General features: G+C 42.2%; 1 protein-coding gene across 2 annotated transcripts in view; it reads right to left on the reverse strand.

Moving 5' to 3' along the window:
* Window positions 1–248: 248 nt before the first annotated feature.
* Window positions 249–27,186, reverse strand: part of necab1 (N-terminal EF-hand calcium binding protein 1) — a 43,892-nt gene continuing 16,954 nt past the window's right edge. Inside the window, exons 6-14 of one of the 2 annotated variants that reach the window (XM_080862407.1) lie at window positions 24,247–24,383; window positions 17,959–18,080; window positions 16,635–16,711; window positions 9,504–9,551; window positions 6,435–6,452; window positions 5,466–5,578; window positions 3,500–3,577; window positions 1,534–1,625; window positions 249–1,040 (exon numbers count right to left, since the gene is read on the reverse strand). In XM_080862407.1, the coding sequence (XP_080718533.1) occupies window positions 1,012–1,040; window positions 1,534–1,625; window positions 3,500–3,577; window positions 5,466–5,578; window positions 6,435–6,452; window positions 9,504–9,551; window positions 16,635–16,711; window positions 17,959–18,080; window positions 24,247–24,383 (714 nt within the window). In that variant the 3' untranslated portion in view covers window positions 249–1,011. The remainder of the gene's footprint in view (window positions 1,041–1,533; window positions 1,626–3,499; window positions 3,578–5,465; window positions 5,579–6,434; window positions 6,453–9,503; window positions 9,552–16,634; window positions 16,712–17,958; window positions 18,081–24,246; window positions 24,384–27,186) is intronic. The other variant, XM_080862408.1, reaches the window with a different exon arrangement.

Genomic DNA, 27,186 nt, shown 5'->3' on the forward strand with positions numbered 1-27,186 from the left:
AATGTAGATATTAAATAAGGCTAATAAATAACGCTTGTGCATGAAATATCACTTTTACGTAATCATAAAAATAATTATATTTTTATAATCATAATCATAAAAATATAAACAAAGAAAAAGGCTGATTTGTCATATTTAAGATATTGTGACGAGAGACAAATGTGAAAAAAACACCAAGAGAGAGATGAAATCATTTCCACTCACAGAATGAGAAAAAGAAGCCCACAAATGCACAATAATATCGTCTTTATTTATGCTTTTATCTCATTTTAACTCAATAAATGCTGAAACAACAGTATTATGGTTTAATGAGCTCTCCAGAGCTGCTACAGTTGATACAATTTCATCAACTAGTCACTCTCAGTCACTCACACAGATGCATACACACACGTCACACACTCGTCTCACACACACACACACACACACACACACACACACACACACACACACACACACACACACACACACACACACACACACACACACACACACACCTATATACTTGTATGGCTATCTGTGAGGACATTCTTTAACAGACTTCCCAGCCCCAAATCAACTGAACCCTAAAACCAACAATGGGGACAAAAACTTTACACGCTGGTCCTCACGAATTAACCTATACAAACACACACACCTGTCTCATGAACTACTCTGGACTATAGATGATGTCATGTCAAACACTGCGATGAGATAATCAGATTGATCACTGTCTACTGAGATTGTTGCTTTTAGGATGGCCGAGGAACGTAAACAAACACGCGTGAGCTATTTGAGCTACCACCAAACTATGAAGGAACATGGAGGTCATAAAATAGATACTAATCACCATGACTTCACAAAATGTGTTCATCGTGTGTGTGTGTGTGTGTGTGTGTGTGTGTGCGTGTGTGTGCGCGTGTGTGTGTGTGTCAGGGGTAGGGCGGCATTGTTGCTCTTGCTGTGGACTTCCAGATGTGTTGGCCAGTTGCTGTTTGTTTGCACCCATCAGTAAAGAGAAGTGTGTGTCCACGTTCAGTTGTTGTTGAGGACCCACCAGGAGGCTGCAGTGGAAACACAAAACAAAAATAACGGGCCCAATGCTGAAAGTGACACTTTTAAAGGTAGAAATAGAAAAGAGAAGAGAAAACCCCCACAAAATAACCATAAAAAACACATGCTAAAATATTAAAAATTAAATTATTCCAGGAGAGCAAATTGTGCCACGTTTAACCAAGAAAAGTCACTGTTAACTGTGCAGACAAGTAGACTGAGTCGTTGTTGATTTCCCAGTGTCAAGCTCTTAACCAATCTCATTTCTCTGATGCTTAATCACATTTGTCGGGTGAAATCTCAAAGCAGAGATCTCTCAGCATGACCTTTGAATAACTTCAAACACTGCAGAGCCCTGATTTGAATCTTAAAAAATCGATTGTTTGTCTGGAGAGGATTCTTTTTATGATTAACGGCAGCCCCAGCAAAAGCTGCCTGAATCAGTCTTAATCTTTTTCCTGTTGATGTCACACAGTTCACTGTTGATGCTATGGATGTTCTTACCAGGAACCAACATGGTGGTAATGGTCTCAGGAGTTTCCAGGAAGTCCACGTTCCCCCTCTGGAAGGTTTTACTGTAGTTGGTCTGTAGGTGACTGAAGAGCAGAAAAGAGAAAACTCAAAGATGGTTTCAGGTCAGAGCAGCCGCGATCGTATAGTGGTTAGTACTCTGCGTTGTGGCCGCAGCAACCCCGGTTCAAATCGGGGTCATGGCAGGTTTTCTACATAATTTCTTTCTAGTAAATAAATGAATAATTCTCATATTGATTTTGAGTTCAGCTGTTTGCGTAACACTAGTTTTCCAAATTATTTGCTATTAAAAGTCAATAAATTAAAATTCTTTAAACAAAAACAGAAATATGTAAACATGTACACAAAAGCAACTAAAAAACTGCCATACCAACAATTCCTTAAAATGTGCTCAACCTGATTTACTTCCTGAAAGTTTATGATCTTTAGGGGCAGGACTTGCAGAGCTGAACACTTCTCATTGGCTAAGTGTTCATGGCAGTACATCCATAGACAACATGTGAACAATAGCATAAAAAACCATTAAAAAAATATATTTATATATAACAAACATGGTAAAATAAAATTTAGACATAAACAGTCATAAAGGTTTATTCATAAAATCCATAAAAGTGGATTGTTTTTCCAGCAATGGAAATGTGTCTATAAGTTATAAGTTAGCTGAACAATCTGCAATAAAAAAAAACCGAGAAACTAACAACTGAGATCAGAAACTAGGAAAGTGTTTACTGAGGTAATCAAGTGAGCAGTGGGCTCATTTTCTTACAGACATCTATTGAAGTTTTGTGGATACATAACCACAAACTACATGATTGGGTCAAGTGAATAAGGCATCAGTCACGCTCGCCTAGAGACCTGGCAACCACTGGTTGCTAGGGAGAAATGTGTATTCCTTCACCCGTTGGTTTATGATTGTTTTGGTCACTATCAAGTTGCTGCAATCACCGGTTGCTGCAATCATACCAGCTTGTCTGGAAACAGTTTCCAGGTGGTAGTGAAACTGTGAAAAGTGCAACACAAACTGGAAATGGACTGTTGCCTAAAAAGTAAAAGTTGTCCTTTCAAAATATGACACAAAACTTTTAGTTTGAAGGACAACAATCTGTTTCTGGTTTGTGTTTTACTATCTGGTTATATAATGTCCAATAATGTGAACAACTATGTGCACATGTAAGAAACCTCTATACAATCAGACCGCTATAGACGAAGCCCCCTGGTGGTCATTAGAAATAAATCAAGTTGATGCAGGCATTTCTGCTCTGGCCTCACTTCCTAAGGCAGAATTCTATGCCCAACTTTCATGATATATGATTTTATCAAGTTAACCACTCGGTCGAGCTCATAAATATCAAGTCCCTAGAAGCTCCACTTCAGATCCAGTGTTTTAGGTGTTTTGATTCTACTTTATTTAAATCTCCTCCATGCTTGTTGTTGCTACAGCCAGTGGCTTTCCTTCGCTTATCTGGTTTAATCTTTCTTATACAGTCTTTTGCATTTGTGACAACAGCTGGACTTCAGTGGAGCAGTTAAGGAAAAACAGCTGTCGCCTCAATATTTGCCTTCACGGTTCTTCAGACTGTGGCAGAAATGCAGCCTGAAGTCCTGAAATGCTGGCAGGTCTGCATTATTCACAACGGTTTTGTCTTTGATTTGTGATTTTAACCAAACAAAATGATCTTGTTATACATTTGCTTTCCCACGCTGTGCTTTTATATTACATTTAGCTATGTGATTTGACACTGGGAATGCTTGATTGCAAGCTGTTTGTTTGGGAAGGGATGGGTCAATGACTGTCTTTTTTTATATATAGAACTGGGAAAATTAAGTAGGATCATTCATTTTGATAAATATACATGATGTGACACAACAATATGTATAAAAATTCCATGTTAAAACATACATTCAAGTAACAACTACATTCTGACAGGCGAACACTTACTTCTTCCACACATTGTTGTGCTCCCAGAATTCATAGAGAATGAAGCGTGATTCATTTGCCAGCCGCTGAACTGCGATGCTGCCAAATACAAAACACGAGAGCGCACAAGTCATGCAGTTACTAATTAGTGTGCCGCATCATGTCGCCCAACACAGCTTCTCTGCCCGAATTGTGTCCTACACTCTGACAGCATGCGGGTATTGTGGGTCTGTCAAAAACACTGTGTGGTTTCGTCCTGATGTTGAGGCTTCATGCAGCAGGCTAGTGTTTTATTAATCACAGTTTAACTTAAAAGTGAGCCTGAAACATGACTGAGTATTTAGAGAAGCAATCATGACAAAGCATATAAATGTCAAGCTGTCCTTTAGGCTGCTGGGATTAGTCTAAAACCAGAGTGACAGTATGTGAGAGCAATTTGTTTTGTCCTGCTGAATTTACTCACGGAGCGACTCGGGTGACAGAGCTTCAGATTTTTGGGAGGTTTTGGCAGGCAGAAATGCAAATGTTATTTTATCTGCTTTGTTGTGATCGCACACAACAGTAGAACTCACAAAATGTCCTGAGCTATAACAGAAGACTGATTCTTTACTCCTATTAGGAGGACAATGGCTCAAACCAGCCATATGTATTTAATTTGATATAGATTTAAGTCACTAGTCAAGCTTAAATTTCACTACTACACTGTAATACACATATGATATAGGCCACAAAGGATGCTGTGTAGTATTGGGGAGTGGTGAACTAGTAGCTTATTAATAGTTTAGCAATGTTCATATTTCTCTAGTGATTTAATAAATTACTTTTTTAAATTAAAGGTTCAAATCATACAGTTCGACATATAAAGAATATGTTTCGGCCTTCTTCATAACTCTAACTAATCTTCCTTTAAACAAACATCTGACCTTTCTGTTTTGCATGTGCAAGTAAGCATTAATTTTTACTGTTTAGAAGAAGTTGCCGCAAGTTATTCTTGCTTGTTGCAGTAAGCCTGCTCAGGCTTTTGTGGAGGACAGGTGTCATTCCTGTCCTCCACAAAAGGATTAACAGTGGTGTAAAATGAAATAATATAAATAATAGTATCTCCCTCTGCAGTTCCATCAGAGGGACATAATACATTTAAGGCCAATAAGTCATTAAGTGACTGAGGCAGGTATGAGGCAGTATATTCCAGGGTCTTTTTATGCTAGAAAGATTTTACGCTAGGTGGCTAATACGTATTTACATATCAGTGTCTGTTTGAACACTTTCCTGTGATTATTTTCATGTTGGGTTGAAATAATTTATCTCCCTCTGCTGGTACTGCAGCTTATTGCAACTTCTTCATGCATGTGCATTTCACACTTTGAAGCAAAGGGGGAAATGGACACGCTGTCTATTACATGCTTTGCCATGATAGTGGGTTGGAATGTGTGTGTGAATGGGTGAATGGGACATGTTGTAGAAAACGCCTTATTTGCTTGAGTAGAGAAGCGCTACATGAAAACCAGTCCAGAAGTGCATTAAGGACCGGTTGAACATGTGTCCCTAATAAAGTGGGCATTTAATGTATATTGGAATTGAAGATCACCTTCATTCTTCTAATTGGTCCACGAGTTGACATAATTATCAAAAGGTCAAAGGTGAGGCTCTTGTCTTTATATCAGAGTGTGACTTTGTTTCCTTCACTGCTAGAAGATGTTTAGTTTTGCTTATGCAGCATTTCAGTGGAATCTTATTAAAACACATGCGTTATGATTTCTGTTCCTTAAGCTGCATAATTCATTAGAAATGCAAGCAATATGTTAAAAATAGTTTCTAATGCCAGAAAAGCAGCTGAAATATTTTTAGTCTCAGGTTAGGGCAGCTTCACAAGACCTGTCTGTCTGCCCGTCTTAATCAAGCCTTTACAAAAATGTGAAAAATAGAAAGGATAAAAATAAAAGCAGTAAATCCCTGACACAAATGAACAAAGAGAATATAAACTGACTGCAAACATCCAGTCTGGGCACAGGCGCACTCCATGTACTGTCTGAGAGCCAAGCGAAACTCCTCCAGCTCTTCTTCCAGCACCGAGAGCTGCCTCTGAACTATTAGGATGTGCTGCAGAGACAAGATGCAAACACAACATTTAAAGGCGCACAGACGTCAGACAGACAGAGGCTGCTTCTCGTATGTTGAGAGGCCGTTTGAGCTGAGGTGTTTGGAAATCTGGCAGGATTTTGAATTTGCTCAGTGCATTGTGACTCACGCAGAAGTGTAAAGTGAAAAATGATCATGTCTCATAAGGTCTTGGCATCAGCTTCTGAATAAATGTGCCAACACATTTGCTCAGAGACCAGAATATGACCCCGAATACACATTTAGAGGAAGCATGTACAGACATCTTGTTCAAAGGTGTGAACAGCAGGGGGGGGGGGGGGGGGGGGGAAGCTGGTGTACCCATGACTGTAGAAAACCTGCTAATCATTTCCTGTGGCTGATGAGGAATTGTTAACAGCAGCAGAGCAGATGATTAGAACAGGAAGTGAATGGTCTCCCTGTTGGCTATAAAGCAGGCAGTGTGTGTTAATGAGGGTGAGACTCTAGGAAATGAAGGTAAGTCAATATAATGTCTTTTGAAATGACTGAAACACGACTGCGGGTGTGTGTATATATGTGTATGGGTGTGTCTGATGAAATGCGCACACTTTCGCTCTCTCAGTGGCTAATTTGGGAGAAAGTCACCCTCGCACGCATGCACACACTCAGGGACGCATCCACTCAGGCATGTTAACGCACACAAACACACATCAGTCTTGTGTTGTGGGTCATTATTGGATTACTCAGCAACCCATTTATTCCCAGTGACACACAGCAAATTAAACAAAATTACATATTGATTAATTCACACACAAAGAGATGTCTGCATCAAATTAGTAATGAGAATGACAGTAGCATGAAACATTCATATGCATACCTTCATTTGGAGCTGCCTCTGCAGTAGGATACAAACACAAATCATTCCATAAACATAACGCACACATATTGTGTTATAAAATAGCCTCACTGATGCTCCTTAGGCGTCTTCTCTCTGAAACAAACTATTTAAATCCCACTTTCTTCTTGTTTGGGCACATATAGTACTGTACAAAAATCTCAAACAACCTCTTATTTTTTATATTTATCTTCAAATGAGCCAGACTTTTTGTAAATTTCCAAAAGTGGTCTTAACAAACAATGATCCAGACTTTCAGAAGGTCTTTAAAAGCGTTTTTTTGTGTGAGAGCCTTTTCAATAACTTTAATCAGTTCATTCCTTGTGCCTGACCATTATCAGAAGGGGCCATTCTAAAAGAACAGAAACAGGGAGAAAAGTTGATACACAAAAACATACTATAACACTATTAGCGATGGATTGAGCCTGGACCTCGTTATTATTGAAGCAGTGTGGGATCATCCTGACAGAGAACAGAACTAAAAGCAGTCAGAGAGGGGTAGCTAAAGACGTTTGCACAGTGCTGTATAAAAACAGCTTGCAAGAACTATTAGAAGTGTAAGAAGCATCTAAGGTACAGAAACTTTAGTTGAGCTATCCACTGAAATTATCAATATGACACAAAGATTTTAGTGGTTTCATGTCACTTACAGTTTTGAGTTCTCACTCATTAACACTGTCCTTTGCAGATAGCTCAGGATAGCAAATAATTTAGCTGCAGGACTTGATTTGGCCCTTATCTGTCAGAAACCTTCATCTTAACTAACGTGAGATTGTTGTTGTTTTTTTTTCACAATTTCATATTTGACATACGTGAATGTGTCACATCACGGACCTCCAGAGATGTCTAAAAAACCCTACATGCAATGAGGGGTTCTCATGTTAAACATGTTTCATGTGCTTCTCTCAGCCGTTAGACAAGATAAATGTATCTGTTTTATATTTACAAGGGTTAAGTGGCAGTAAGGTGTTAAAATATAAAATAGCTATTTCCCAAAATAATGATTGAAATTGCTTTTGCATTAAAACTTTGAAACTAATGCATGAAAAATATAAAATATTAGATGTTGGCTATGCTGCTGAGATTTTCATGATGGAAGAAACTAAAGAGAAATCCTGTTAGTGCTGGTGTTGATGTGATAGTCAGTGAGTCATCATTTCAGCCATGAAATGAGTGCCAGGCAGCTCAGACTGCAAGAGCAGTTACTGTTTCCTTTGGCATGTGGACACACACACACACACACACACACACACACACACACACACACACACACACACACACAAACCGGCACATTCAGCGACACAAATACAAACCTGGAAAACATTTTGTTTGTCAGTAGAAGTTTTACACTTTGGGTAAAAAGAAATGCATGTCCTCCTGCAATGGTGGGAATCAAAAAGTAATCACAGTACAGTGGGTATGTGATGCGATGAAGACAATCATCTATGATACATCAAAATATCTGTGAAGGAGGAAGTGTGTGTATATCACTTTTAATCAACCTAAATGACATTGTTGTGCCTGACTGCCATTTTCCTTCTGGGACTTTTTTCTACTTTAGTCCAAGATTTTTAAGTTTTACTCACCCTCGTTTATCTGCAAGCACGAGGAGTAATGACCCTAATGCAGTCACGTGAAGAAGAAAGTACACCTTCAACCAGCTCAAAGCTTTAACGAATCAAGACATAATACAAAATGGTTCTAAAATTATGTAATATAACGTCAGGTGAACAACAGCACGTGACATTAAGACATATTGCAGCATGACATTATTTATTTAGCAAAAGCTAATCCAAGCCTCACTTCTTAACGATGCTGGTTCAGTTTATTGAGGTTTCTACCCATTTGTTTATGCATGGCTCTCCTCAAGTTCCACCACAGGATTTTAACCAGGTTGAGGTCTGGACTTTGACTGGATCATTGCAACACCTTGATTCTTTCCTTTTTCAGTCTTTCTGTTGTCAATTTGCTGCTGCTCATATTTGTCTCTAGGATACTTTGGTATACAGAGGAGTTCATGGTTGATTCAGTGACTGCAAGGTGCCCAGGTCCTGTGGCTGTCATCAAAGTTATCACCTCTCTACCACCATGCTTGACAGGATGAGGTGTTGTGCTAATATGGTGTGTTTGGTTTTATCCAAAGTTTGGTCTCGCCAGTCCAAAGGCCATTGTTACAGGAGGTTTGTGGTTTGTTCAGGAGAAACTCTGCAAATCTAATCTGTACTGCCATGTTCTTTTTAGAGAGAAGAACCTTTCTCCAGGAAAATATCCGAATCCTTGTTCAGTCTTTTTCTAATCGTACTGTCATGAACTTTTACATATAACATGCTAACTGAGGCTTGCAGGTCTGAGCCGTAGCACTTGGGTTTTGGTAGTTTCTCTGAGGATTCAGTGGTTTGGACCTTGGGCTGAATTTGTTGGGACTTCCACTCCCAGGAAGAGCTGTCTTTGAATGATTTTCTCTTCTTTCTTACTGTAAAATAAATAGTTTGGAAATGTCTTTTTCCAGATTGATGGGAAGCAACAGTTGCTTCTCTACGATCATTGCTGATGTCTTTGCTCCTTGACATTGTGTCATCACACCTGCATACAGCAAAATGCCAAAACTTCTGTTTTTAGAGATTTTTAGACCTGGTTAAGAGAAAGAGGATACACTTTTCCACATCTAGACTGCGCTTTTTGATGCAGGCAAAACATCAGAGTTTGGCTCCAGCATAAAAATAAGTGATGATGTATTGTTCATATTTTTTCCTGCTGCTGGTCCTGTATTATTCACATGGCCAGTATTCTAAGCTATGGGTTTTTGCAGAAACAGTACAAGAACACAGAGGCACTGTCGACTCCCTAGCTCACACGTCCTCGCACCTTAATGTCTGCTCCCTACTCTAACTGAATATTGAGCCCTAAACAAACAGATGGAGGATAAAGACAGACAGAGCAACTTTAAACTCTGCTGTTGCTATGACAACACTGACTGGCCTCCATGTGAGAGCAGTGAAGTGGTCACTGTGGAAAAACAGGTGAACAGTAGATAAGTAAGGAAAAACAAACCGATTTGCTCTCCAAGACCTCTTCTTCAACGGGCTCCAGACGGATCTCCTGTGGAACAAAAGGAAGTGATGAGTCCTTTACCAGTGACTCATTTTCATTTATCTCAGTGTATAACCCGTCATTCACAGTCTTTATTTACAAGTATTACACGGCCCATTGGTATGCTTTTACAGATTTATTGTCACATATATGAGCTGTTACTACCATGAGCCATAAACTGCAAACAGCTCTAAATGCTCAGTTCCAGGAAGCCTTCTCTGCTCCTTGTTTCTGTACGAGTCTATGAAGGCAAATATCTTTCTATGACCATCTAAGGCCATATAATTACATGTCTAGTGTGAGCATAGAAGCCAACCCAATCACAAGAAAGCTGTCTTGAGAAGGAGAAGATAAAATGGGTTGGTGCAGACAGAAGATGAGAAATATGAATAATGAATTATATTATATATAAACTCTGAATTATACTAAGCCACTCAAAGATACTCCAGCAGCTGAAAAAGAGAAAATCAAGTCACCATAAAACCTGCAGTGACTGATTTTTCCAGCTGTTGGCAACACAAACAAGTTGCAGAACAGAACAAAGAAAGAAATATCCAGACAAACCAGTTGTTTTTTTTGTTTTTGTTTTGTTTTAGTAGAGCTCTTTTTTTGGTAATGATCTCATGAGCTCTAAGATTTATCTTCTGAGTCCTTGTGGTTACCATGTATGAGTATAACTACATAATAAATAAATTAATAAATGCATTCAATTAAAACAACATTACTGTATCGATACATTTTTAAAAATTAAAATATATAAACCAAAAATGAAAATAAAAAATTGAAATCTTCATAAAATAATTCAAAATGTATAAAAGGATGATTAAAAATACAAAGAGAGACATTAAATAATGAAATAAGGATATTCTATTAGATTCCTAAAAGCATTACAGTTTTTTACAGACGCTAGGACACATTTCGCAATACTTAGGTCACTTTTGCAAAACTCTTCACACAATCCTCCTAACTGACCGTCAGCTTGGCAAAGCAGTTCATTTCACATTCAAAATGCACTACAACTACCAAAACACTTCATTCAGGTCTCAAATAACCTCATTCTTCCAGAACACTAGCAAAGGTTGACAGCCGACAAACACACTTTGTCACCCACAAAACAATGACCTAAAAAACACTAACAACATGTAGCATTACACAGTGTTTTCTTGTGTAAAACAAGGACACATCTCTGTTTATAATTTCAATATATGTTACTGGAATGAATCAGACATCATGCAGAATTCGTTAATATTTGTTTATGTATTTTTTTATTTTTTTGCACTAAGTAATCCCAAAATACAAGAATTTGTATACACACCATCCACTGATACACATACAATAGTAATGCTAATCTACTCGGTCTTCTCCATTTGGCCACAGGTTCTCATCCACATCACATCTTATGTCATCTGTCCTGAACCGAAGTTCCGAGCGCAGGCAGGACCCAGTAGCAGAACACACACACTAGGGTAGGAGCGAATAAAGAAAGTAATATTTATTGCAACTAAAGGTGTCCTGTGAGGGTAGCCTGAAAAACAACGTATGGAACCAGAAGAAACCGAGGGACCGCGCAGGGAACGGCGAGAGCGGGGCTGTGAGAGGGGTGATAGCCGGGCCGAGTGAACCAGAGGGGGGTGGAGCTCCAAAAGGGGTCGAGACGGCGAAGCTGATGGTGAACCAAATCTCAGGCGGACAGGTGGACAGGCAGGTGGCTCGTAAACAAAAACACGCCGAGTTGTGATCGCTGAGAGGCGACTACGGACTGGCGTGGAGCAGCAGGTAGGGCAGGATTAAATAGTCCACCTGATGATCGCCTGGGATGGGATGCAGGTGTGGGGTTAGCAGCCACGCTCGTGGGCGTGGACATCCCAGCAGCACCCCGGACGCCGGGCCGCGGACCATGACAGTACCCCCCCCTCAAGGGTCGCCCCCAGGCGACCGGCCGGGACCCCGCCTACGGAGAGAAGCACGGAAAGCAGAGATGAGACGAGGGTCCAGAATGAAGGGGCGCGGGACCCAGAGGCGGTCCTCGGGGCCGTACCCCTCCCAATCCACAAGATATTGCCAGCCGCGCCCGCGCCGGCGCGCATCCAGGATCCGCCGGACCGCATAGGATGGCCGCCGACGAGCCGGGCGGGAGGAGGGGGCTCGGAAGGAGGGCACAGGGGGCTGAGGCGGACCGGCTTAAGTTGAGATACATGGAACGTGGGATGCACACGCCGAGAGGCCGGAAGCCGGAGCCTGACCGCCACCGGGTTGATGACTCGGTCCACTTCGTACGGCCCGATGAAACGGGGAGCCAGTTTGCGGGACGTGCCGCAGCGCCACACACGTTGGCAGCGCCGGAGGTGATGAGGGGCCGACGGGACGGAGAGGGACAGGTCCTCTTCCGGGAAGAGCGGAGGCTGATACCCGAGGGACGCTTCGAAAGGAGACAAGCCGGTGGAGGACGAGGTGTGAGTATTGTGGGCGTACTCCACCCAGGGCAGGTAAGTAACCCAGGAGGAGGGGTTTTGACTGGCTACGCACCTCAGCATAGTCTCCAGCTCCTGATTAAGGCGTTCAGTTTGCCCATTGGATTGCGGGTGGAAACCGGAACTCAAACTGACCTTGGCGCCGAGAACGGAGCAGAAGGTCCTCCACACTTGTGAGGTGAACTGGGGACCGCGATCGGAGACAATGTCCAGGGGAATTCCGTGGAGCCTGAAGACTTCCGTGACTAACGCTTGGGCAGTCTCAGCAGCCGAGGGCAGCTTGGCTAGCGGGACGAAGTGGGCGGCCTTAGAAAACCGATCCACAACGGTGAGGATGACACATTTTCCAGAAGAGGTGGGGAGACCGGTAACAAAGTCGAGCGAGATGTGAGACCAGGGCCGGTGGGGAGTAGTGAGTGGGTGGAGCTGGCCCATGGGATGTTTCGTGGATGATTTTTTACGAGCGCAGACGGCACAGGCAGACACGTAGTCCCTCACGTCCCGTAGTAGCGATTTCCACCAGAAGTGTCTGCTGAGGAGGCGCGCCGTTCTGCTCACGCCTGGGTGGCACGCGAATCGTGCTGTGTGGATCCAGTGGATGACTGCTCCCCGGGCGGCGGCGGGAACGAAGCGCCGTCCTGGCGGTCCAGTCCCTGGGTCAGGGTCCCCCGGGAGCGCTTGGCGAATGGTCTCCTCAATCTCCCAGGTGAGAGCACCCACCACGCAGGAGGCAGGCAGGATGGTGGCGGGGGGGGGGCGCCTCGCTGTCGGGGGAATACAGACGGGAGAGCGCATCGGGTTTGATGTTTCGTGACCCGGGACGATAGGAGAGTGTGAAGTTGAAGCGGGCGAAGAATAGGGACCAGCGAGCTTGACGGGGATTTAACCTCTTGGCGGTTCTAAGGTACAGTAGATTTTTATGATCCGTCCATATAACGAAGGGCTGTTCGGTCCCCTCCAGCCAGTGACGCCATTCCTCCAATGCGAGTTTTACCGCTAGGAGTTCCCTGTCGCCGATGTCGTAATTCCTCTCCGCGGGGGTGAGTCGGCGTGAGAAAAAGGCGCACGGCCGGAGTTTGTTCAGGGGCCCAGACCGCTGGGAAAGAACCGCCCCGACTCCCGCATCAGACGCGTCGACCTCAACAACAAACTGTTTAGAAGAGTCAGGATGGGTCAGAATGGGTGTGGACGTGAATAATCGCTTCAATTTAGCGAAGGCTGCGTGGGCCTCAGGGGACCATGTGAAAGACACCTTGGGTGAGGTGAGTTGGGTGAGAGGCGCGGCCACCTGGCTGTAGTTTCGAATGAAACGGCGATAAAAATTCGCAAACCCCAAGAAGCTCTGAAGCTTCTTTCGTGTCTCCGGAACCGGCCATTCCAATATTGCTTTGATCTTCACCGGGTCGGTCTTCACCTGCCCACCAGCGAGGATGTAGCCCAAGAAGGAAATGGATGAGGCGTGGAACTCACACTTTTCCGCTTTTACGTACAGTCTATTTTCGAGCAGCCGTTGTAGCACGCTCCTCACATGGATGCGATGGTCCTCGAGCGTCTTGGAGAAAATCAAAATATCATCCAGGTAAACAAAAACAAACACGTTCAGGAAATCCCGTAACACGTCGTTGACTAGGGCTTGAAAAACCGCCGGGGCGTTCGTTAACCCGAACGGCATCACCAGATATTCAAAATGCCCTAGTGGGGTATTGAAGGCGGTCTTCCACTCGTCGCCTTCACGTATCCGTACCAGGTGGTAGGCGTTCCGCAGATCTAGTTTGGTGAAGACCGTAGCTCCCTGGAGTGAGTTAAAAATAGAACTAATGAGTGGGAGGGGATATTTGTTTTTGACGGTGACGTCATTCAGCCCCCTGTAATCGATGCACGGGCGGAGCGTCCCGTCTTTCTTTCCCACGAAGAAAAAACCCGCAGCCACGGGAGAGGATGACGGCCTAATACGTCCTGCAGTTAGCGACTCCTGGATGTAATTCTCCATGGTTTCTCTTTCGGGGCGAGACAGGTTGTATAATCTGCTAGAGGGCAGCGATGCACCCGGGAGCAGATCGATAGCACAGTCATATGGACGGTGAGGCGGGAGTGAGAGCGCCTCATCTTTACTGAACACCTGCTGGAGATCGTGATAGTCGGGGGGCACGGAAGAGAGGTCCGGCGCGGGTGGCGGGGCGGGCCTCCGTTCCGTTGAGGCGGAGGGAACGGCTGACCTCAGGCAGTTCGCCAGACAAAACACACTCCAGCTCGCGATACTTTTTCCGGCCCAATCTATGTGTGGGTTATGTCTCTGTAACCAGGGGTAGCCTAGGATAAGCGGGGTGTCAGGAGCAGGAAAAGTGAAAAAGGACAGCTGCTCTTGGTGGTTACCTGATGTGATTAACCGTACAGGCGCGGTTTGGTGAGTTATGTATGCAAACACTTGGTTGTTTAATGTAGACGCAGGGATGGGCGCAATACGGAGCCCATAGGCTTAGACCGCCGCTCGGCATCCCTCTCCCGCAAGCGCCTGTCAATCCTACGGGAGAGGGAGGCCAATTCATCAAAGGATCTGGTCTCCTCGTGAAAAGCTAGTTGGTCCTTGATCTGGTCATTTAATGACCGTAAAAAAACCCCACGAAGAGCCGAATCGGGCCAACCCACGGCGACCGCTCGAGTACGGAATTCAACTAGGTACTCCGCAATACTGCGCCGCCCCTGACGGAGCCCCAGCAACTTCTGCGCGGCATCGTCCTCCGATACCGGAGGGGAAAACGTAGCCTGGAACTCCTCCAGGAATTCATCGTAATCGCAATCATGAATGGGGTGAGAATTTAAGTAGGCTTCAGCCCATGCTAGAGCACGCCCCCGTAACAATCCCACGAAGTGGGAGATCTTAGCAGCATCCGTGGGGAACGCGTGAGGCGTGCGACTGAAAAACAAGGAGCACTGGAAAAGGAACCCCCCACACAGGTCCAGCTCCCCGTGGAAGGGTTCCAGCGGCGGAGGTGACACGCCGCGGTGCACGGGGTCGGACGGCCTAGTTTGTAATTTATTCTGAGTGTCACTGAGCTCTTGACAACGGTCTTGGAGAGACTGGAGCTGCTGATCGTGGCGACCGAGAATAGCGCCCTGTTTATTAATAGCGGAGCGGAGTGGATCTGCTGGGTCCATACTGGCCAGTCCGTACTGTCATGAACCGAAGTTCCGAGCGCAGGCAGGACCCAGTAGCAGAACACACACACTAGGGTAGGAGCGAATAAAGAAAGTAATATTTATTGCAACTAAAGGTGTCCCGTGAGGGTAGCCTGAAAAACAACGTATGGAACCAGAAGAAACCGAGGGACCGCGCAGGGAACGGCGAGAGCGGGGCTGTGAGAGGGGTGATAGCCGGGCCGAGTGAACCAGAGGGGGGTGGAGCTCCAAAAGGGGTCGAGACGGCGAAGCTGATGGTGAACCAAATCTCAGGCGGACAGGTGGACAGGCAGGTGGCTCGTAAACAAAAACACGCCGAGTTGTGATCGCTGAGAGGCGACTACGGACTGGCGTGGAGCAGCAGGTAGGGCAGGATTAAATAGTCCACCTGATGATCGCCTGGGATGGGATGCAGGTGTGGGGTTAGCAGCCACGCTCGTGGGCGTGGACATCCCAGCAGCACCCCGGACGCCGGGCCGCGGACCATGACATCATCTAGGGCAATACACCTAGGAAAGAATCTTCTGGCTGCCAGAATTGAAGGAGTTGAAAAATTGAAGGAGTAACACCTGTGTAGATGTTCATCTACAATGAGAATAAGCTGTGGCTGGTTAAACTGCATTTTTAGATTTAAAATATGTTTCAATAAAATATTGTTGTTGAATTTTGCTGTCTTTTCAAGTTTTGCATTGTGTTATTGTTTTGGCCATAAGTTTAACAGTTTTGAAAACAGTATGTAAGCACATGCAAAATGTCCTGTACGTACAAAGATTTTTGGCAGGTGTTGTGTCTGAGTGAGAAGATAATTCATGAAATTTGAGAGATGTAGTCATTGAATGCATTTTGTGCCAAAACAATGATAACTGATCCTCAGTTTAGCCCACATAGACTTCTGTTGTGCTCACTGTGTTAGGAGTTTTGCAAACGTGACCTAAGTATTGAGAAATGTGTCCTAGCGTCTGTAAAAAACTGTAATCATAATAATGCTTTGAAAAAAATGAGCATTTAGAGTCAACTGGGGTTTAAATTTCAGATATTTATATTATTCATATTCATGCTTGCAGTTGTTCACAGTCTTACACTTGTAATGTAAACAGATCACAGCTTTTCTGGGTTTGCATGTCAATTTATTTTATCTACTTTTTACACCACATTTCATGCAGAGAGCAGCCATGATGGTTTGTGTGCAGCTGGTGCTGCCTCTATACGTACATATGTGCATGTGTCTGCATGTGGGTGGGTGTTGTTGGACGAGTGAATATGTTGACACAGTTTTAAATCCACTTGCCATAATCTCAGGTTAGTTTCAGAAAATGATGCAAAGCTCAGATGGTTGAAACAGAGACAGGAGAAAGATGCGAAACAGGAAATGTCAGAAAGAGACCCACAAGAAGAAGGTAGGAAGGAGAGGAGACTGGAAAGGCTGAGCGAAAGGTCAAGTAACCTTTTGTTCTAGGCGGTCGATAAGTTTCTGCAGTCTGTTGACCTGGATTATCCACTGGCTGTCTTCATCATAAACACCTGGAGGGGAGAGAGAAGCAGAGAGAAGGATGGATTTCAGTCAGAAAGGTGGGGATGAAAGGTGCTGCATACATCGACTGTATTTTAAACACTTTCCATTGACTGCCTCAACAGTCACTGTTGTAAGGGGTGGCGGTGTGCCAGGAGGCATTTTAAGGATCCCTTTCATGTCATGCGACAAGAAACCAGGCCAATCAATGAGAAAAGCTTTGACCACTGTAATTGAAGTTCCTAGATGCTCTGTCGTTTTTTTGCAGATCTCCTAGCAACCACATCTGGCGCTATAATCCAGGTCGACGGTTAAAAACGTATAACAATGAAAATAAAAACCACTGGAAACATGTAACTGTCGTAGATAAATGAATATTTATCAGGATTCTAAGCAGAAATATTATAAAAATCATACCTAGATTTCATATTTATTTAATTTGAATCAGGTTTTATGACAGTTAAGTAAAATCTAGATGCAAACTAAAAAAATGAAGAAATTGCAGGTGATGGCAAAACAACTCCAGGAACAGCTAAACAAGCTGAAAACTAAAGCAGGTTGATTGATTGTATAGTAACTACAGTCCTGTACAATGTCAGAGCTTGTGGTAAACAGCACATACTGTGTAGTAGTATCTGGAGTTGGTTAGTAATAGATTATAGAACAAAAGAAGTAACTCAGATTATAGAAATAAGCAGCCATTAAGAAGCCATTTTTTCTCACTATAATTGACAGTGACTACGTAAACATAAAAAAAGCTTTGTAGATGTAATCAAAGTCAATAGCTGACCCCTAATTTGACCCTGCACCCCTGCTAAACTGATATTAGCAGGGGTGCTAATGTTAGTATGCTTTAGCTGCAGAGCCAACAACAGGACAGCCAATTACAGTGCGCTCTGCAGGTACTGCATTGAGACTTGCCACTGACCTCCAAATATGTGCAACCTCAAACCTCCACCTGTGCACCAGATAAGTGGCTTTGAAACTAAACATAGAAACACATGTGGTCACAGCCTTCCTCCACCTCAAGCTCCCTCTGTGTGTCTCACTGCACTGTTTCTCTCACACCTACATGACCTTCCTTCCCCTCCTGTGCTCTGCTCTCCCTCGGTGTGACTCTGGTCCAGCAGCTTTTTTTTGCTTCTGGCAGAAACAACGCAGGATAACCCAAGGAATGAATCACAGTCAAACATAACGCAACACAACATGGTGATGGAGAGTTATTTAAACATAAAAAACATTAAAAAAAAAACCCCACCTGAACTGACGAGGCTAAAGAGAGGGTTGTTGGGGGAGAGGCTGTTGTTTCTCTGAAGCCTCCGATTAGAGCGACGACCCGACCACTGGATGGACAACACCTCTGGCTTCACAGGACCCTGTCTTGAATCAAAACAGGCCAGTAAATATCCTAAGCCTCACATATTTCAGCATACATTTTTACTTTCTTTATGTTTTTCTTAAAAAATGTCAAATCACTGAAGGACACACTGCATCACAGCCCTCTGTAAAGTACACATGCTCTTTCAGCACATGTCGTATGTGGTGATCACAAAATTACAGTTAAATTATTTGTTTTTTTCTTCTATTTCTTACAATCTGTGATGAGAATCAGGTGTCTGGAGCCACAGTTGTCTTGACTTGCTTTAAATTTCTATGTAATGCTGGTCTGACAGTGATACTAATGGCAGTGACAAGGTATGTGCACCTACAGGGTGTCTTCACCTAAGATTTATCTTACTGCTGTCAAGTTGTTGGTTCCCATACTTTGAAGGGACCTCAGGGTGTCTGTGAGCAGGCTGCGTGTGAACATGCATGATTGTGTGCATGTGTGTGTACATAGCATGTCATAATTCTATTTTGAACTCGTTCTACATTTTAAATACCCTACATGCTCACTTCTTTTTCAGTTCCAGGACTATTACCAGATACAGTCACATGGAAAAAAAGGTCCTGTGTAATCAGAGCATGCAATTATCAGAGTAACTACAAACCCAGCCAAACAAGAAATGATTGCTTACAGTACGTTATTGCTTCTGTATTCTGGTTTACTTTTGTTAAACAAATGATGGCATGCTGTAATCACGTGTTTTTCTTCATCTGCAGTTGTGTTTAATAGCAAGAAAACCAACAAAGCCTTTGAAACTGAAGTTTTATAAGGGAGAATGAACAAAAATTTCAGGAAGCTGATGTTGGAGACTGATGGCAGATGAACAGCAAAACACAGTAAAACATTATTACTGCTAAAATGGAAGCAATTTGAGGTATAAGACCAACTTATACTCTAGATGTAAACTTTACAAACCCTTCACTTACTACAGCAGCAGGAAGGAAAAAGTGAATTAAGGAAATAATAGAAAAATAAAAAAGGAAAAATAAACAGTGAGAGTGGTATACACAGACATACATGTATATTTTAGCGCCATCCTACACAGTGGCCGTAACAGCTTATTGCTGAAGGAGCTGCTCAGGGCCTCCAGTCTCATGCAGGGGTGAGAGGTGTTACCTATAATGGGTATGAGCTTGGCTAACATCCTCCTCTCACCTACCTCCTTTATAGAGTCTACGGGGCTGGCCTGGACACATCTGGCCCTCTTCACCAGTCTATTAAGCTATTTTCTTCCTTATTCTTCTTTAATTCAAAAGAAGACTGAATCTGTTCTTTCAAACATGTTTAAACGTTTACTTTGATTCACACAGAAAACATTTTACATGGGATACACTTGTTTTTCAAGACTGTGTGATCGAAACTTTGTTTTTCAACTGTAACTGTGCAGTATTCAGGAGTGCACTCATTTCAGTCTTAATGTAATGACTTTTGAAACAACCAGGTTTTCTTCAGCTTGATCTGCTCTTGTTGGGAAGAGAGTGGTGGGACATAGCACAGTTTTTAATTCACAAGCTGTTGTCTAATACATCTATACCACTGAGACTTGATGAGGACAAACTGGGAGGGGCAGATCCCTTTTGATCTGCCAGTGAGTCACAATCTCACCTACATCGCTGCTTTAACTGCTAAAACTTTCAGAGATATCTAACAGATCAAAGCACAACAGCTTCCCCATCCACATGTTCCTCCTACAGTTTTTATGCCAAGTGAGGAGGAAGGAAAAGAGGTTTCGAAGCTGGAGAGCAAAGTGCGATCTCAATGCTCATCTTTTTCCAGAGAGAATGATGAAAAAGATAATGCTAACCCAATAGGAAACATAAAGCTCTTGAGCCATTGTTATGGCCCAAGCTCAGTTCTGAGTAATACCATCATAGCCTATTCACATATACCTACAACTGAATACAAAAACCTATTTTAAACCACCAGAGAGAACCACATCTCCGAATGTTTGGAAGGACGGAGCAATTCAAACGCACAAGGCAATTTCTCCAGTGAGACGGCTGCAGGAAGAGGAGAAGCTGCTTGGGGAGCGAGCGACAGTCACACTTTGAAATGACGTGAGAGTGAAAGAACGATGCATTTGGAGGGAAGACAGTCTGTGAAGGTCTCCTTAATTTAAAGGTTGTTTATCCCAGCGCATTATTTTCTGCCAATGAGAATAAATGTCAACATAATTATTGTGTGAAACAAAATATTATGGAAAGCAAAACTGTATCAACCCAAAAATATAACTGGAAGTAAAATGATTTGATGGTGATTTGGATCTTTGGTTGCGATTTCGATAGCTGCAGATGTAACGTGGGAAAACATAAGAGACATAATGTGGCTAAAGTAGTAGACTGAAGCCACCCCTCATTTCTCTACTGTTTCCTATTTTTATTTCTGAGATGAAAAATGAGAAAACTGGTTTAGTGAGCTCTTGAAACATGTACAAACATACGTGGAAATGCAGTATATAAGGCAAAAGCAGAGACTGTGCAGTTCTAATGAGCTTGGAAGTCAATAATTGGAGCTTGGAAAGAAAAGTGACTGGACTTTGAAGTTTTTTGTTTTTTTTTAAATGTTCAACCTCTCATCAGTTCAAAGTCACTATTGGGTATTAGGCCACCTTCATTTTCCAACACAGCATAAACTCTTTGGGAGGTTTCTGGTAATTTGTAGTCCTTATGAATAGTTATCCAGGCTTATTGAAGGACATTCAAAGCTCTTCTTTGGATGCTTGCTGCCTTTAGATGATCCCACACTGCTTCAGTAATGTTGAGCTCCAGACTCTGTGGAGGACAATCCATGAGTGATAAAGTTCCATTGTTTTTCTATCAAGGTTTCCTTTGGCTGCATTGGTAGTCTGTTTGGGATCGTTGCCATACAGAAAAATAACCTGTTGCAAATCAGATCTTTTCCAGATGCTGTAGGATTTTTGTTTAAAATCTGGTTGCACTTCTGTGCACCACCACCACCAGCTGAAATGCAACCCTGAACAATGACAGAGCCTCCATCATGCTTTACAGATGGCTGTAGACGTGCACTGCTGTGCCTCTTGCCTGACCTCCTCCGTACAAGCTGATGAGAACTTGAACGAAAAATTCCAAATTTAGATTCATCACTCCATCAGACTGGTTGCTTCTGATTTTCTGTTTAGTTTCTGTGTAATTTGGCATACCTCTGCCTTTTCTCCTTGTTTTGTTCCTTAAGCATATTCTAGTCAGCCACCCTTCCACTGAGATCGTTTCTGATGAGGCTTCAGTGAACAGTGGATGGATCTACAGATGCATTTCTCAGGTCCTGTGTTGGGGTTTTTGCATCAGAGATTCTTAGTAGCTGCATCCATGGTATGAACTTTAAAACCCTACTTCGCCTCACTTTTGAGTTACTGTACTGGGTGTCCATGTTTTCTGCCCTGAGGGTCAAAAATGAGCATAAATAAAAATTTTGATTTTGGAATCACTTGTGTCATTCTTTCTGAATCTGATCACAAATGTCAAGGAAAATTCTGTATGATTTCCAGCAGAAGGCATAACAATAATTAACATTGTTCCTGTACTGCACTCCAAAAGCCTCTCAGTGCTGGAGTGTCACATGTTTGTCAAAGATACCAGCTGCTCTCCACTGAGCTTCAACCTTTGCTGCATAAAGATTAAGGTGGCAAGAAAAAAACCCAAAAGGACTTAAGGACTGCGATTAATGTGTTTGGAATACCAAAATCCAGCATCCAATAAGCACTTAATTAGAAACATAGCAAGAGCTTGCAATGGAGTGTTTTCAGCAATATGTTTCCTCCGCAGAGACCGAAGAGCAATTAGAGAAACACAAAACAAGGACAGCCTGGAATAAAAAGACAAAACAAAACAAATGTATTATTTAGTAACAGTTCAATTTCAGAATCTGTTGAATGCAGGTTTGGTTGCAAATGGCAGCAAATTGTTGCTCAATTGTTGACCTGAGATCGGTGACAGGTGCATCATTACCTGTGCTTTAAACACACCAGGATTATAATGAACACAGACATGACCTGCAGGGGACACCCATCTACATCCACACTCACACCATATATAATATGTTGCACGCTGGTGAGTCATCCTCACTAATGAGGCATGTCTGATTCCTGAACGCAGATCCAGACTGATCAAATACTTTGAGCACATGCGGGAAACAGAGTCCACTAAGAACATGAGCCTCGGGTTGAATCATCACTCCTTCACTTTTCACGCTCAGAGGCGAGTATTCATTAGCAGTCAGTGCATTTAGAAAAATTATAATAAGATCATGACCACATTAAGGTCATATTTTTAACATTCTAGTATTCATAAACATGGCTTGCAGTAGTAAAAACAAACTGCCATTTTTGCACATTGCACAACAGTTGTGACAACACAGCAGCAGAAATCCAACAACCCTGATTCTGAAAAACAATGCTGTATAGACTGTTAATAAAAGCAGTGATTCCCAAACCACATAAACCCATATTTCATTCACAACAGAAAACATATCAAATGTTTAAACTCAGAAAGTCTACCAGTTTAAGAAAAATACTAGCTCACTTTTAAATTAAAGGCAGGAATATGTCTCAAAAATGTTTTTTCAGGGCCATGTTTACCACTATGTAGCATCCCTCCTACTTTCTTCAGCAGCCTGTAAACAGGGAACTGAGGAGAGCAGCTGCTGGATATTTGGGAGAGGTTGTCCCATTCTTGCCTGATAGAAGAGTCTAGCTGCTTAACATATGTTTTGTTTTATGATGTTCCAAATGTTTCAGTTGGTGAGAGGTCTGGACTGCAGGCAGGCCAGTTCATCACTCTTGTACTTCAAAGCCATGCTATTGCAATAAATGCAGTATGCAGTTTAGAATCTTCCTGCTGAAATATGCAAGGCCCTCCCTGAAAAATCATCTGGATGTTATATGCTGCATATGTTGCTTTAAAGCCAAATCCAGATGTGTAAGCTTCCAATTTCACAGGCACTGTAATGTACCTTGAGACTATCAGAGATGCAGGCTTTTGAGCTGAGCGTTGATGCTGGATAGTGCCTCTCTACTTTAGTCCAAGGGATGTAGTGTCCAACATTTTTCAAGAAGAATTTTAACTTTTCCTCAGAAACGGATCATTCTGTTCCCATGCAGTGGGAACAGAATGATCCTTTAATACAATTTCTTTAATACAATACTACCCAAAGACCTGAAGATCGCAGGCATCAAATATTCATCCCTGGCCTTGTTCCCTGTGCACAGGGAGCAAGGCTTTACTTTTCCAGCCTTTTGTTGCTCTTGTCTCAGTTTTCTTAGATGTGTTGTTAGCATGAAATTCAAAATGAGCAAATATTCTTCATGAATCAGTAAAATATCTGAACTTAAACATTTGATATATGTTCGGTATATTAAATCATATCAAATTAGATTTCACTCAGTGTTTTTTTTATGCCATTCTACATTTAATCATTAGTCATTATTAATCTTTGGTTATATTTCACAACTTGCTTTTTGTTCTGCATTCCTGCCCTTACCGCTGGCGGTTTCTTCCTGTTAAGAGGGAGTTTTTCTTTTCCACTGTTACCAAGTGCTCGCTCAAAGGGGTTTGTTTGATTTTTGGGGTTTCTCTGTACTATTGTAGGATCTTTACCTTAAAATATTAACCACCTTGAGGTGTTGTTGTGATTTGTCACTATATAAATAAAATAGAATTGAATTGAACTGAACCGAACTGAAATATTTATAAATATTTTTATATATATTGTATTGTATTTTACACTGCACTGACTGATCTGGCACCATTTGTTAACGCAACATTTGGCACCTTGTCTGTGCAAAAAGAAAGAGAAAGAGCTGAAAGATTCTAAAATGCAAAAGAGAACTACAATAGATGTTTTAGCTCAAACCAGCACTGTGCTTCAGTTCTCTCAGATATTCCTTCATGGAGAACTAGTTAATCAGATAAATTAGGACAAATAACTGCTGGATTGCAACAGAAAGCAGGTGTGTTTCACAAACACTTAAGAAGAACCTATGCTGGCATCAAGTCTAAAATGTGGGAGGCAAACTGGTGTGTGTGGTTTAAAAAAAAGTGAGAGCTGTAATTATTGGTGCTATTGTACAATATATTCTGCCCAAGTTTGAAAGACTAATTGTGTGTGTGCGTGTGTGAATGACCAGGGGAGGTTTGTTCTTACTTCTCCTGGCGAGTCTGCTCAGCTGTGGTTTCCATGGCACACTCGAGTGAGCTTTGAAGTGAATGAAGCTGATTGGTAGTCTCCTTCAGCAAGAAGCGGGTCACAAACTGCTCCAAGTGGGTGGACTCCTGATAATCCTGTCAATCAAGGCGATTAGAGGAGGACAAGTTAGAGTAGGAGGCATGGTGAAGGAGGGCCGAACGAGGAGAGCTGTGACACGTTTCACATGCCAGCCGGGAGTCACTCGACGCCCAGACCTCCTCTGCTAATTAAAAGATGCCCACGAGATCATTCATTTAGAAAAGATTACACAACAGTGCTGCTGGAAAGAGAGGAGAAGAAAGAAGCAGATGTCAAACCTTTGGTCTTCTTATTAACTTATTTAATAAAAGAATCCCTGTTAGCTGTGTTTGATCCACCACACTAGACTGATGTCAGCAATGTGTCAGTCGACGTCGAGTTAAATGTAGGATGGAGAGCTTAACCCGAGTCGAGTTTAACGACAGAATGTTTCTACAAAGTGAAAAGTGAATTCTTCCACTTAACATTTAACAACGTTACAACTCATTCTTTGTTTATGTCATGATTTAAATGGAGAATTATGTCCATGAACAAAAGCTTTCAGCTAATATTTTATTAATGTTGTTGACATACTTGTGGTATGGGCAACTGCTTTGATGTGGTAACTGTAAATGCAGGTGGATGATATACTGTAAGATAAACCCAACTTGACTCAGTTGAGAAAGCTGCAAATGTGGGTAGTTCATATATTTGCTTCTATCTGAGATCAGTCATTTTTATTTGAATAAATCTTTTTTTGGCTCTTTGGATCCAGGATCCGTGTTCACAAAGAAGCAAAAATCTAAACAGGAGGTGACGGCACAGAAAATGACAGGAGGTGATTTAATAGGAACTGAACTGCTGGTATGTGTGTGTCAACACTGATATACAGTTAGATCCATCATTTGTTGGACAAAAACTCTTTTGTTGTTGTTTTGCCTCTGTACACTGACATTCTGATTGTGCGCTTTAATTCAAGAGGTTTTGCAAAAAAGAATTACCAGTTTTATAACCGGACTTCATTTTCAGAGGTTCAAAAATAACTGGAGAAACTAATATATTTGTGTTCTAAATATAAAGATTTTAATCCTTGGATGAAAATTGTTTGCAGTCAATGGCTGCTCTGCTGGCCCTTTAATGCAGCCACCTTTAGTTTAGATGTGTGGGTCTCTCTTTCAGTTTTGTCTTCAGTCACTGAAAGCTTCTCTGTTGGGTTGATATCAGGTGACTATCTTGGTCATTGAAGAATATCCCTTGAAAAACTGTTGGATTGCTTTTGCACCACACTTTGGGTCATTATTGATGTTTGATTGATATTTATTTATTCATCCAGTCATCACATATTACACAGACTGTGTACTGTCCATATTTGGTTAAATCTGAGCAGAGAGATTAGCGCTGTACACTTCATCGTGCTTCTGCAAGCAGTCACATCATCAATGAACACCAGGGACCCAGTTCCACTGGCAGCAATACATCCAAATACTATAATATCATGTAGATCAGACATCATGTTTGACAGATGATGTGATATGCTTCATATCATAAGCCGTTTCTCTCCTTCTGCATAATTTCTCTTCCCATTATTTTGGTACAAGTTCATCTTGGTTTAATTGGTCCAAATAATTTTTACAGAACTGTGAAGACACTTTTATTCAGGTGAAGTCTAATCTAGCCATGCTGTTCTTTGGTGTAAACAGCGGTTTGTACCGTTTTGTTAACCTGCTGTAGTTTCCTCTATTATGAAGGTATCAGTTGATTGACCCTGACAATGTTACATTTACCTCTTTGAGATTGTTTTTTACTTGGTTAGATGTTGTGCAGTTGTTTTTCTTCACAACGATTCTGTCTGTTTGTGAAGGTTCTCAGTCATCCAGGTCATCGTAGCCTAGAGCGCTTGGAAAGAAATGCATCTGGAAATTTCTTGCAGATGTTTCACCTCTCATCCAAGAAGCTTCTTCAGTTCTAAGAGCAATTGGTGGACAGTCCCAGATTTTAAGCCCAATGGGAGTGTCTAATCACACATGCAAAAGTCACAATCAGGGTGTGGGTCACAATCAGCCAAGGTTTCAGGTAAACCCATTGTGAAACCCTAACCTGTCATGTGATTTACTGAGGTCAAATGGCCCAGGATGTGAGTGGGCGTTAAGGTGTCTGGGAGGGGATCTCAAAACTGGATTATAGACGGCAGACAGTTGGTGTCGTAAACCAGCCCTCTGTTCAAAGATGGTCATTCACAGTGGACACAGATGGCTTCTTTCACTCCTCTTTCAAACCACTTGTCTTCTCTGTCCAAGACAAACCAACTCCAGAGCTTTTCTCTGCTTATTTGCAATAAAACACCAAGGACTCAGCTCTGATCTGTTTCCCAACTGTACATTTCCTTTTTGGCCTCTGAAAATGGGGGCTGTGTATAAAAGTGGCTGCAATTTTTAAACATATAAAACAAAATATATGTGAAACCCTGTAAGTTAAAGCTGGAAGTCTGTAAGTACACCTTTAAATACTTTGAACTCTACTTTTAAATGTGTTATGGGTAAGAGGTTAGCAAACATTTTCCAATTTACATATTCCGAAGCTCTATTTATCCACATGGTCACTATTTGCTGCCCCTTTGGTTTGTTTTGATCTCTACTGACTCCCCCAAAACATGTCAGGCTGCTAACAGCCTGAACACATTCATTAGTCTTCGCTCCGTAGGGTATTTATTTATCAGAGAGAGAGTGAAAGGGTCTAAATGATGATAAAACAGTGTTCTCAGTCATGTGATACCATGTGCATAGTCGTGATACTATTAACATACACATGCAGTATTGAGAAGTATGACTTTAAAGAATTAAATGTGTTATTTTTGAGGCTTTATAGCTGTAAACAAACAGC

Source organism: Rhamphochromis sp. 'chilingali' (genome assembly GCF_963969265.1).
Source record: "Rhamphochromis sp. 'chilingali' genome assembly, chromosome: 17".
NCBI classification, from domain to species: domain Eukaryota; kingdom Metazoa; phylum Chordata; class Actinopteri; order Cichliformes; family Cichlidae; genus Rhamphochromis; species Rhamphochromis sp. 'chilingali'.